Genomic DNA, 12,500 nt, shown 5'->3' on the forward strand with positions numbered 1-12,500 from the left:
ATAGAATCAATAGAATAAATGATAAACAAAAACAAACTAAGGATCCTCATACTACACACCTCATCGACACCTCTCCCTCGCCCTAATCCTAAATCCCTCCGTCCTCCGTTCTTCCAGGCAGTGTCGCTCGGTCGTCATCAGAGAGTGGGAACAGACCCTTCACGACCACACCATCTCTGCCGCAGACATCATCACCTCCATCGCCACGAGCCTCCGGGACGTCACGCTGGGTTCAGGTGACCTCATCACGATCGGGGACATCCTGGGTCATCTGCAGGAGAAGCACGAGAGCGACCTGCTAAGCATGAGCGTGCAGAGCGAGGCACTCGATCTTGCGAAGGTAAAGCGGACGTCGTGTTTTTACTTCAACTGCGTGGACGGGTTTTACATGCGTTTGTTTTGTAGGCTTGGAGATATTAGTGCATTACTCTAAATGCGTTTATGCATACCCAGTTTCGGTGATTTCTCTCGACAGCTGGTACGTTCTAAGTATTCCAATTCCAAGTTTTCCCATTGCAAGTATTCAAAGTCTAATTCCAGATATTCTAATATTGAATTGCCAGTTTCACCGACGTCCATTTTTCCAAACCCGCAGAGGTACCTGAAGGGGTCACTCGAGATCGTGGACGCCATGCTCGCGTACCCAGGACTGTGGTGGGGCCTCCTGCTGGAAAACCGAGTCCTGACCTCCAGCCTTCTTCAGGATAGCCTCTGCTACGGCGCCGTCATGCTGGCTACCTATCAGGAGTCTTCCACCACGGATTTCTCGCTGGATAGTCTACGTGAGTGAGGAGAGGGAGGGGAAGGATAGAGAGATAGATAAATAGATAAGGGAAAGAAAAGAGAGAAGTGGGATGGAATTGAAAAGAAAAGCATATGGAATCAAGTAATATCTCAAATTGCTAGAGGATGTAGAGGAAGAAAGAGAAGGATATGATGTTAACTGATACCTAAAGTTACCCAGGAAAATGGAGATAGCAACATAAAGATGTAGAAAAATAAAGTATAATAAGATAATAGAATAATGGTCTATAATAAGAGAGAATAATAATATATGATAAGATAGATAGATATATTAAGGAATAGACTGATATATAGATGGATAAACGGAGACATACAGATAGATTACTAGACAGATAGATAACAAAACAAATTAGTAGATATAGATCGAGATAAAAAAAACAGACAGACAGATACGTAGACAAAGACAGACGGAAAAATAGAACAACAAACAATAAAATAGATCCACATATAAATAAAACACCCAAAACAACATAATGAAACCGACTCCCACTCAACAGACACGCGCGTGGTAAAACAACCTCCCTGGTACTACGGACAAGAACAACGGACCTTCACCCACCCTCTGTACAACCGGACGTGGATTCGCCTCCCGAAGAGTTTCCACGAAGACCACCTGGACACCCGGAATCAGGTGAAGGTGGTGTTCGTCGCCTACAATGAGCTGCATTGCACTATCAACAGCGTGCCGTGGTAGGTTGTGTGTGTGTGTGTGTGTGTGTGTGTCTGTGTGTGTGTGTGTGTGTGTGTGTGTGTGTGTGTGTCTGTGTGTGTGTGTATGTGTGTGTGTGTGTGTGTGTGTGTGTGTGTGTGTGTGTGTGAGGGTCAAATAGAGGGGGAGAATGGAAGGAGGGGACAAAGATATATATATATATATATATATATATATATATATATATAGAGAGAGAGAGAGAGAGAGAGAGAGAGAGAGAGAGAGAGAGAGAAAGAGAAAGGAACGGAGACAGAAAAGAAGAGAGAAAGGGAGAGAGAGAGAGAGAGAGAGAGAGAGAGAGAGAGAGAGAGAGAGAGAGAGAGAGAGAGAGAGAGAGAGAGAGAGAGAGAGAGAGAGAGAGAAGGAAGGAGAGATAAAAGGAGAGAGAGCGAAAGAATGACTGAGCAGGTGACAGAAAGAACGAAAGGGAGAGATATCGTGTTCGTATTTTACAATGAAATCTGGTGATATTTGGCTCACATATTTTTGCCTTTGTAGATGTTATTTCTTACCTTTTTTTTTTTTTTTATCCTTTTCTAGCAACCCGCGAATTGCAAAGCACAAACTTGACCTGCCAGCTCGAGATCAGGTCAACAGTGCCGTTATTGGTGCCAAAGTGGGCGGGGTTTCGACCTGGCATGCCGGTGAGTCATAGCTGTTGTGCACACGCATAAACGCACATGCATAGAAATTTAGATAAATAGATATACAGATAGATAGATAGATAGATAGATAGATAAATATACAGATAGATAGATGATTAGATAGATAGACAGAGAGAGAGACAGATAATAATATAGGATAACTTACCCCTCCCCTCCTCTCTGCTCCCCACCTTAACAACACCCCTCCCCTCCCCTTATCCCCACCCCCCTGTCACCAACCACTCCCCTTTACCCCCGTCTTCCCTCCCGACCTCCTCCAGCACTAGACGAGTACGTGGAAGTCCGCCTCCAACACATCTACACGGGTGACATCTACCTCCTGGGCCGTCCGACGTGCGTGTGGTGGGACATCCGATTTCACAGGTGGGCGAAGGACGGCTGCCGACTGGTGGAGACCGATAAGTTTGTGTCTGTCTGTCACTGCGATCACCTGACGAACCTCGCTGTTGTCATGGATATCAACGGACTCGTGGATGATACTGATGTAAGGGGTTGTTTTTTTTATTTCGTCGGTGTTGTTGTATTAGTATTACTGTTTTCAGTATTTTAATGCGGTTTTATATAACGCTGTCATGTCGGTATTACAGTACTATCATTATTGATATTATTACTAGTGTGGTTATTCTTTCTTTCATTGCTGTCATTACTAGTTTTATTATCAATGGAAGGTATGTAATTTGTTACAGATACCTACACACATATAGATATATGTATGTATACAAACATAAAAAAAAAATTACGAACTAAAATGTACCTCTCCCTCCCCCACCCAACACCTCTCCCCCTCCCCTAGGTGATGTACTACGTGCTGCAGTGCGTCATTATCATCGGCTGCGTGGTGACGGTGGTGAGCCTCGCCCTGTGCATCCTCTGCTTCCTCATCTTCAAGGACCTGAAGGAGAAGACGAGCTCCTTAGTCCACGCTAACCTCTGCGGGAGTCTCATGCTTGCAGAACTCGTGCTCTTGGGCGGTCTGGACGCAGCCGAAGACACGGTTGCTTGCAAGACGGTGGCGGCGCTGCTCCACTACTTCTTCCTGGCGACCTTCACTTGGAGCGCCATCGGGGCTTTCCACGTGTATATGACCTTCGTTAAGGTGAGGACGAGGGACCTGGAGGGCAGTTAGAGCTGGAGGGAAATGCTGTCTTGGTGGAATATGTTGTGATTTTCGTTGCACGTTTTTTTTCCTTTTCGAGTTATGGAAACGTACTGTCCAGTTTTACGAAGATTTTCACGTGTATTTTAGCTTCGTCAGTGGGGATGAGATTACAAAAGGGTGAATGTGAATTAGTTGAAAGAACCAACAAAGAGCCAAAAATAGAATACCGGAATAAACCACATGGGGGGGGGGGGGTTGCTGACTGGAGGGGGGGTTACTAGGCACACAAGGAGGACCAGTACCCCACCCCCTCCCTCCCGTGCTAATATGTTTTAAAATGCCGTTTGGGTTAGACCAGATTACTCTTAGGCCGGCAAAAAAAAAAAAAAAAAAAAAAAACACGTTTCATTTCATATTCGCTTTGGAAAATATTGTGTAATTGATTTTTTTTTTCTTTATTTCTGATATGCCGTTTCCGTGTTATAACTAACATATCTCTTGACGTTTGCAGGTGCGGATGCCCGAACGATCGCCGCTGAAATATTACATGTGTGTGGGATACTTGGCTCCCTTCTCATACGTCTCACTAACACTGGCATTCACACACGCCGAAGGCTATGCCACCCGGAAAGCGTGAGTGTCACAGAGAACATGACAGTGTCGTTAAGTATAGAAAAATGGGACAAATAATAACGGATAAACCAACTGAAACTTTAAATAAAGTAACGTGGCTGTTCATACGAAGGCAAATGCGTAAAAAAATCTTAGTAATGCAATGTTATTTACAGGTGCTGGTTGTCTCCAAATGGTGTTCTGTGGACCTTCGCGGGGCCTCTCACTGTAATCATGTTGGTAAGCATCAATCTGTGCGTTATGACAGCGGGTAGAAAAATCCGCATTATCATTATAAGCAAATTTGTCTCTGTCAAGCCTTAGATTCATGAAAATATCTTAAGAATGATATAATTCGCATGGTCTTAAGGTATTTTGAGCTGCCTTGTTTACGTGTTTACTTTTGAACCAATGGTCTCATTTTCTTCATTTTACTGTAAACAAGAAAACTCGTGGAGAATTATGGCGTTTTAGTGGCGGGAGAAGGAAGGGGATAGAGGCTTATCACCAAATGTTGTCCTTGATAAGTTAGAGCTGTTCGTAATCTTTCACTGTCTGTGTCAGTGTCTGTAAAATAATAATAATAATAAAGATAATAATAATAATAATAATAATAATAATAATAATAATAATAATAATAATAATGATAAATAATGATTATGATAACTAAATAAATATGTCTTTTGTTAGTTTGAGATTGAATATATAAGTATTCTTTTCGGATATATTATAGTTACGTCTATCAGGAAGATGTAATATGCATAGGTATTAAGATTAAACTAGCCGGCAGATATACGAATACATAAAAGGACAGAAAGAAAATGGGGAGAAAGACAAACAAACAAATTCTCCATAAGGAAATGTTCGCAAATGACCCCAAACCTTCCATTATGTTATTATTTTTTTTATCTCACCATCTTAATATTCCAACAGATAAACGCTGTCGCTTATTTCATGACAATGCAAGTGACTTGGCGGGAAAACGCGCTCATTGCCAACAGCATTACCAACAGCAACAACAACATCACCAAGAGCAGCAGCAGCAAAAACAACAGCAATAACAGCACCAGCAGTCGTAGTAGCAACAACCAGAAGAAAAAGGCAGAGTCTCCCATGAAGAAAGTCTGCAGTTCCTTGGCTGTCGTGTTTATCCTCTGCTTAACCTGGATGGCGGGATTCTTCTTCTTTATCAGCGGTTGGTAGCACTGCTTTGGTCGGGTGGGGGCCGTGGATGGGTTCCGAATAAAGAGGTTACTTTTTTATACTTACACTTAAAATTATTATTTTTTGAAACACTTACACTAACTGTTCTTTTTTCATTCTTTTCTTTTTTAATGGGTTTCGAATAAATCTGTTACACTTCCTTGGTTGTGTAAAGGAGTTTCGAATGAATATGAAATCCTGCCTGGGCCTGTAGGATCTCTAGATGGGTTTCGAATCCATTGGTTACACTTCCTGGTTGTGTTAAATGGGTTTTGAATAGATAGATAACCGAGTCTGGTAGTGTAGGATCTGTAGATGGGTTTCGAATATAAATCCGTTACACTGTTGATCAGTACCGATGGTTTTGCGAATTACAGTAATATGTTCCAGTGATAAACTTTAAATTCTATGAAGGCCGCTTGTGTTTCAGAGTCGTGATCCTGAAAACATCAACAACAAAAAGACATGAGGAATAGTTAAAAAATAAAAGCAGCAAATGATATAAATGATGAATTAATTACAATAACAAAATGCAAGCGACGGCGACATCGCAACACCAAAAACAACAATAATAGCAATTACAACATCAACAGTATAAACAATATCTGAAAAAAACGCAAAAAAAATGACATGTATAGAACAAAACACTCGTTCCTACATCGATAATACTAACCTCCATCTCGTTCTCTCTCTCTCAGAAACCTACATAATGGCCGGTATCTTCACGTTCCTCAATTCCATGCAGGGAGTCGTGATCTTCGTCTTCCACATAGCGATCAACACTCCGATTACGCAGGAGGTCAAGCGTATACTGAAGTGAACAGGTGGGAGAGACTGGTATTATTGTCGTTGTTCTTTATGAATGGTTTATGGAAAATCTGTTTGCATAAGTGTGTGGATACTTCACTTGGCGTTTTAAAAAAATCAGATTTGTCTGTCTGTGTATGTATGTGTGTGTGTGTGTGTGTATGAGTGTGTGTGTGTGTGCGTGTGTAGCCAAAAATCACTATTTTAGTTATTGAATACAGCTGATGTATTTATTTATTTTTTCCTTTGAGAATCTTGGCACATTCATATTTATTATTATTTATCTCTCTATTGATATATTATCATTTTTTTACAGAGAGGATATTCACTGGGGTTGAAACCTGATACGCAAACCGCTTCTACCTACAAGATGATCCTTCAAAGTCTTCTATTCCTGCACTGCAACTCTTTGCAATCTCTATGCAAATCAAGCACGTCTTAGGTTCTTCATGACGGAAGGGAGAAGAAACTAGAAGATAAAGAAGAAGAGGAGGAACTGTTATAAAACCAATGGCAGAAGATTCACATTTTCGATTTTATTTTTGACAAATCGTCTTTGCCAATGACTATATTCTGTATTCTGGTCTGTTTTTGTTTTTTTTCATTTTGCATTTGATTTTTTTATAAACATTTCCACTTTTTTTTTTTTTTTTTTTTTTTTGTAAAGTTCTTGTGGTCGTTGTTGTTAGGTGTTATTTATTTTCCTGTTTTTTTTTTTTTTTTTTTTTCGTTCGTCCGTAATCAAAATGTCCGTGTGCATTAATGAACAGAAGTAAGTTATCTTTTCTATACTAATACAGGTCGTTATGAAACTGCACGTGATAAGATGCTGAAAGACCAAATGTATTGCCAATGTGTTCGTGTATGTTATTGTTGTATTTACTATTGATCTTTTTCTATAAAGTTATCAGCGGAAAATATTGTTTTATCATCCTTAGAGCCAAAACACGCTCATATTATGTGTGTGATGTGTGCAAAGGTTTGAGCATTCTTCTCATATTTTGTGAGTTATTGTACAAGGTAAAGTGAGAAGAGAGAGGGGGGAGGGAGGGAGGGAGGGAGGGAGAAAGAGAGAGAGAGAGAGAGAGAGAGAGAGAGAGAGAGAGAGAGAGAGAGAGAGAGAGAGAGAGAGAGAGAGAGAGAGAGGAGAGAGAGAGAGAGAGAGAGAGAGAGAGAGAGATAGAGAGGGAGAGAGAGAGAGAGAGGGGGGGGGAAGGGAGGGAGGGAGGGAGGGAGGGAGAGAGAGAGAGAGAGAGAGAGAGAGAGAAGAGAGAGAGAGAGAGAGAGACAAGAGAGAATAAAAGACAGAGCGACAGAAACAGACAGAAATAATAAGTTAAAGAATAGAATAGAACACAGACGAGAGAAAGAAAACCGATAAAGAGATAGGAAGGAAGAAAGACACACAGAATCAGAGACAATCAACATGTACGTCACGTAGGCCTTGTGAGTTGCCAGGCCGCCACAGAAACTCCCTGTCCACTGTACCCACCACACCGTACTATCTTGCGGTGCAGTAGTCGCCTTGCTGTGAGGTTAGTTTCGTATTGAGATTAATCTTTGTTTATTGTCATTTCCATTCTCATGATTTGATGGCTCTTCATTCGGCATGGGTATGTGGCATTACCCTGAATAGCTTTTCTCTTCTCATAATGTAAACGTTATGGATAATACCTAATTACTCGTTTGGCATAAACGTAAGATGATGCTGAAGTGAACTGACACAAATAATTATTTATTTATTTATTTATTTTATTTTAGTTTATTTTTTTATTATTATTATTATTTTTTATTTGTAATCTAACTACAAATGACGGGCTATCCATTTTTGCACTATATTGTTTTTCTAATATATCACACAGAACGCCACAATAAGATGGAAGAAGTGGGCGGAACCTGGTTACGTCCAGCCACGCCCATGGAGGAGATGTTCGAATCTGCGCACCAAAGAGGGACGCTGCTCATTTGTTACCATATAATTCTCAACTCCTCCGCTCGTCTCCTGGAGGAACATGTTCGAAGTGCACTTAAACACCTTCATTGGTAGCCTAATATTTCTCGAATCATTCATTGATTGGCTTTGAATACGTGTTAATCAATCTGCTATCTTTGTATTTGGATAATTGTTGGTGCCTTTCATATTTTTCTAGTTTTAATGATGTATATCATTCAACAGGAAGGTGCCAAATCTGCGTGTCTGTTTCGGTGTTCGAGACGGTGAAATGTGGCTTCGACACAGGTCTTCAAGTGATCTTGATTTCGAAGTAAATTAATTTTTTTGTCTTGCTACTTATTCCAGTCACACACACACAGACACACTCAGACACACACAGACACAACACACACAACACACACAACACACACAACACACACAACACACACACACACACACACACACACACACACACACACACACACACACACACACACACACACACACACACACATATATAAATATATATATGTATGTATGTATGTATGTATATACATATATATACATATATACATACATACATACATGATATATATAGAAATATATATGTGTGTGTGAGACACACACATACACATCTATACATATGTGTATGAGCATGGTAGGGAAACCCACTAGTCTCTCACTTTTCAGTAAATTAAGGTTGTGTATAATAAGTCTTTCTACTAGAGTACCGACGCAGTAAAGTGTTTTGTCATTCACACCACGTTAAGACATGTCCACTCGTATTTCTTTCCTCAGGTCATGAGTAGCAGCGACGTACAGGCGACGATGGAGCTTCTGCGAACGTACAAATACAATTCGGGCGCCGGTCCGATGTGGTGTGCGAAGCTCCTGCATGAAACTGAACATCCCGAAGGAAGTTTAGATTCGAGTTCTAAACTTCCTTTCGTTTCGCATTTGTTTTTAGGGTTTCACCATGGGATCGTGGACGGCATTACGACGATGAAGGTGTGCGGATGCTTCGTGAAGTTGCTTGGTGACGTCATCAGTGGACAGCCAATCAGCGACGAGGAGCAGATCGGAGAACTAGTATCCGCAGAGGAAACGGAGAAACTCATACGGGCTAAGAAATTAAGGATCGAGACAGACTATGAATTAAGGGAAGCATTAATTAGGGGCGCTAGATCCAAATGCTCCAATCCTAGACTCCTTCGGCGTATCTACCAGGCACCAGAAGGCTCAGAAGATAGGTCAGCACAGGTCATCCGCCATCTCGACGTTGCCACCACCGAGAAATTCGTGAATAAATGCCGTACAGAGGGCTTGACGGTCCACTCAGCCTTCACAGCTCTGGCAAACGTGGCACTCACTGACCTTTTGATGAAGAAGAACGTTATTCAAAGCTCATACACGATTTTCAGTGCCCACACCACTAACCTACGTCGTTACTGGCCTGCAGACACGTCCCGGGCTCTTGGCTGTCATATATCACCGACTTACCTGTACACCGAAACCCCCAGAGACGCAGGTAATAGATTTTGGGAATACGCTCGAACGCTCCATCAGAATTTCAAGTCCAATCTCAAATCGGGGAAAGCTCTAGAAGACATCGCTCTTCGCCAGCTCACGAGTCGACCCAAAACCGAGGAGAGAGAAGAAGACCGTGTGGAAGACAGAGAGGAAAATACCGAAGCCAAACCGGAGTACTTCACCTCGAATATGGGCGATGTCACTCCCTTCGTTAGCGGCGAATCGGAAGACGTAAAGGTAACACACATCACGAGGTCGATATCACTGCACAAGGCTGACCTCTCCTGCTCCCACGTCTTTCACACCTTCAAGGGGCGTCTCACGCACTGCCTCGACTTTTCCACGAAGTTCCTGAGCGAAGACCTTGCTCGAGATTACTGCGATCAAATTTTTCGACGTCTGGAGGAAGTCATTTGAAGAGTGTTTCGCTCTCAGTCAGGTGCTTTTGTTGGCTTTTGTTTGAATAAATTGTCATTTCCTGTGCTTCATTGTCTAATTTACCTACAAATGTGTGTATGTATATATATATATATATATATATATATATATATATATATATATATATATATGTATATATATATATGAGTGTGTGTGTGTGTGTATGTATATATAAATATATATATATATATATATATATATATATACATATACATATATATATATATATATATATATATGTATATATATATATGTGTGTGTGTGTGTGTGTGTGTATATAACTATAACTATATATATATAGTTATATACATATCTATCTATATATATATGTATGTATATATATATTTATATATACATACACAAATACACACATACACACACACACACACACACACACACACATATATATATATATATATATATATATATATATATATATATATATATAAATGTATGGGTGTGAATTAGTGTGTGTTAGTGAGTGAGTGAGTGTGTGTTAGTGAGTGAGTGAGTATGTGTGTATTAGTGTGTGCGTGTGTGGTAGTGAGTGAGTGTGTGTGTGAGTGAGAATTGTCCTTGTATTGACCGCTCCTCGGTCGAAACCAGTGATGGAAGTGTAAAGTTTGTAAGTGTACAATATACACAAGTCAGTCATTTACGGAGGAAAATAAATTTATACAAATATAGCAAAGAAAAAGAATACACTACTCAAATAGTAATAATGATAATAATAATAACAAACACCAAAATTTATTACCGCGTTCACTTGATTTCTTAAAGATTAATTTCTTAATTAATTAATTTCCAATGCTCGTCAACACATTTCAGGCCTTATAGGAGAGGCTAAAATCACACTATAACACTTTATTACATTATGAATTTATATTTACATACTTGAATCGAGATACGTTTACTTAGTCGAAGTATGTTACTTTAATAAATAAAGTCTACAGTTTATCGGAATATCAAAAAATTAATATCTGTATTGGTAATAAACATTTGGAAGAAGAAATTAATTCACAAAAAGTGATAAGACATAAGAGAACAAAAAAAAAAAAAAAAAAAAAAAATTGTCAAATACTTTTACCATAGTTTACCATAATCTTTCGTTCTCTCTCATTCATCGTTAGTGGGGATACGAGTCAAATAAAACTTAGAAAATCAACCACGACATTTACTATAAATTCACGAACTACGATTCACAACCCTACGCACAAAATTGAAAACATAAAAAAATATCTAAAACACCCAAAATTTACTATCTTTTACATACTTGATTTACTTCCCCACGAGAGAAAAAAACGAATGCCGCCGTAGCCCCGTACCAAACATTGAGCACGCATGTGTTGAAACGCGTGGAGGAGAGAGACCTCGCGAAGCCCTTATTTTTGTCGTTATTATTTCAAAGAAGGATGAGTGGAAAGAAGAGAAAGATCCCCACTGTCAAGGATGAAGTGTTTGAAGATGAAATTGGGAATGTAAGTATATATATGTGTATATTTGTAAGAAAAATAACCCCGGTTAAGATAGCTGTGTGGAGTTCATGATTTATTTCGGATTTTTATTCGGAAGGCGAATAATGCTTTTGGAATTATAATAGATTTGCATTTGGTTAATATTCTCGTTATTGTATATTTATGCAAAGTAGGCCGTTCAAGGTATTCTGCAAATAGTTTTAAACTATCGACAAGTATGTAATTTTCTAGACCTGCCATACCATATCTCTAATGTTAATGGAGGTTCGAGATCATTTGGCATAGATGAATGCTTAGGTATTTCACATTAATAGCAATAATTATGACAGAAATATTCATAGAAACTTAGAAATCCCCACACTGCTTAGGACAATATTTTGTGTTCTCTCAAAGGCCTTGAAACATCCTCTTGTATGTATACATTGTCAGGGAAGAGGCTGGACTCATTCCTTACTTGATGATAGATTGCCACGAAAGTTTACAAGTTCTGTGTTGCCAGAGTGTATATGGAGGGCTGTTTGCAAGTTCTAGAGCTTGGCATCAAGGTCCCTGTGAATACCCTTGTTGGTGCTATAACCATTTGCACATTCATATTCTTAGTATTTTTTTAGTTTCACACAGCCATCCACTCTTGCAATTATTGTTTCTTCTTTCAGTTATCCCTGCTGTAATATACATCTTCTTTTCCACCGCAAATTATATAAATGAAAGTATTAGTATTGTTTATGAAGTGACTGCACCCTTCTGCGACTAAGTATCTATTAATGCGGCTACTCTGGGAAAATCACATGAACCAAACACCTTCCTAACCTGAGGTCTAGGAGGACAGAGATTATGACAGTTTTTTAGTTTCACACATCCATTCAACCTTGCAATTATTATTCTTTGTTTTAATTATACACATCGTAATATGTGTGAGTCTGTTGTTGTTTTCCAGTAGATTAATAAAATATTAGTAACTGTTTATAGGGAATCTGTAAACATTGCTGTATGAACCCAAATCCTTCTATACCTAGAGGCTTTGCCCCCCAGACCCACACCTAATCATAGTATTTCCCTAAGGGGGGCTCCACCCAGTATTAGTCGCAACTTTTTTTCTTTTTTTTATGTTATTCTTTGCCTGCACAGATTATTTCATGTATCATGTACCTTGTACCATGTGGCTGTGTGAAACTAAAACTTTACAACAACTAGGGATGCAGCTATGTTACCATAGATTTTCAGA

The 12,500-nt window shown here is 39.6% G+C and overlaps 3 protein-coding genes across 4 annotated transcripts in view; all 3 read left to right on the top strand.

Moving 5' to 3' along the window:
• LOC125043305 (adhesion G protein-coupled receptor L2-like) overlaps positions 1-6,806 on the top strand; it is a 38,214-nt gene extending 31,408 nt beyond the window's left edge. For both annotated transcript variants that reach the window (XM_047639353.1, XM_047639362.1), the window contains 11 exons: positions 118-340; positions 596-782; positions 1,302-1,494; positions 2,054-2,157; positions 2,439-2,662; positions 2,972-3,274; positions 3,789-3,910; positions 4,066-4,129; positions 4,823-5,084; positions 5,791-5,916; positions 6,216-6,806. In XM_047639353.1, the coding sequence (XP_047495309.1) occupies positions 118-340; positions 596-782; positions 1,302-1,494; positions 2,054-2,157; positions 2,439-2,662; positions 2,972-3,274; positions 3,789-3,910; positions 4,066-4,129; positions 4,823-5,084; positions 5,791-5,912 (1,804 nt within the window). In that variant the 3' untranslated portion in view covers positions 5,913-5,916; positions 6,216-6,806. The remainder of the gene's footprint in view (positions 1-117; positions 341-595; positions 783-1,301; positions 1,495-2,053; positions 2,158-2,438; positions 2,663-2,971; positions 3,275-3,788; positions 3,911-4,065; positions 4,130-4,822; positions 5,085-5,790; positions 5,917-6,215) is intronic.
• A 519-nt stretch (positions 6,807-7,325) lies between these two features.
• Positions 7,326-9,845, top strand: LOC125043087. Its single transcript, XM_047639041.1, has 4 exons — positions 7,326-7,434; positions 7,762-7,942; positions 8,076-8,163; positions 8,631-9,845. The coding sequence occupies exons 2-4, from the start codon at positions 7,776-7,778 to the stop codon at positions 9,777-9,779; spliced, it is 1,404 nt and encodes a 467-aa protein (XP_047494997.1). The 5' UTR covers positions 7,326-7,434; positions 7,762-7,775; the 3' UTR covers positions 9,780-9,845.
• A 1,286-nt stretch (positions 9,846-11,131) lies between these two features.
• LOC125043315 (ribosome biogenesis protein BOP1 homolog) overlaps positions 11,132-12,500 on the top strand; it is a 15,576-nt gene continuing 14,207 nt past the window's right edge. Inside the window, exon 1 of the mRNA XM_047639375.1 lies at positions 11,132-11,278. Within this exon, the coding sequence (XP_047495331.1) occupies positions 11,213-11,278 (66 nt within the window). The 5' untranslated portion in view covers positions 11,132-11,212. The remainder of the gene's footprint in view (positions 11,279-12,500) is intronic.

This window comes from Penaeus chinensis, chromosome 3, assembly GCF_019202785.1.
Source record: "Penaeus chinensis breed Huanghai No. 1 chromosome 3, ASM1920278v2, whole genome shotgun sequence".
NCBI classification, from domain to species: domain Eukaryota; kingdom Metazoa; phylum Arthropoda; class Malacostraca; order Decapoda; family Penaeidae; genus Penaeus; species Penaeus chinensis.

Excerpts from the sequence above, each read along its gene's own strand:
- LOC125043087 (XM_047639041.1), top strand. The coding sequence starts at position 7,776 with ATGGAAGAAGTGGGCGGAACCTGGTTACGTCCAGCCACGCCCATGGAG. Across the intron at positions 7,943-8,075 it reads GCACTTAAACACCTTCATTG|GAAGGTGCCAAATCTGCGTG; the intron begins GTAGCCTAATAT and ends ATCATTCAACAG. Across the intron at positions 8,164-8,630 it reads CAAGTGATCTTGATTTCGAA|GTCATGAGTAGCAGCGACGT; the intron begins GTAAATTAATTT and ends TTCTTTCCTCAG.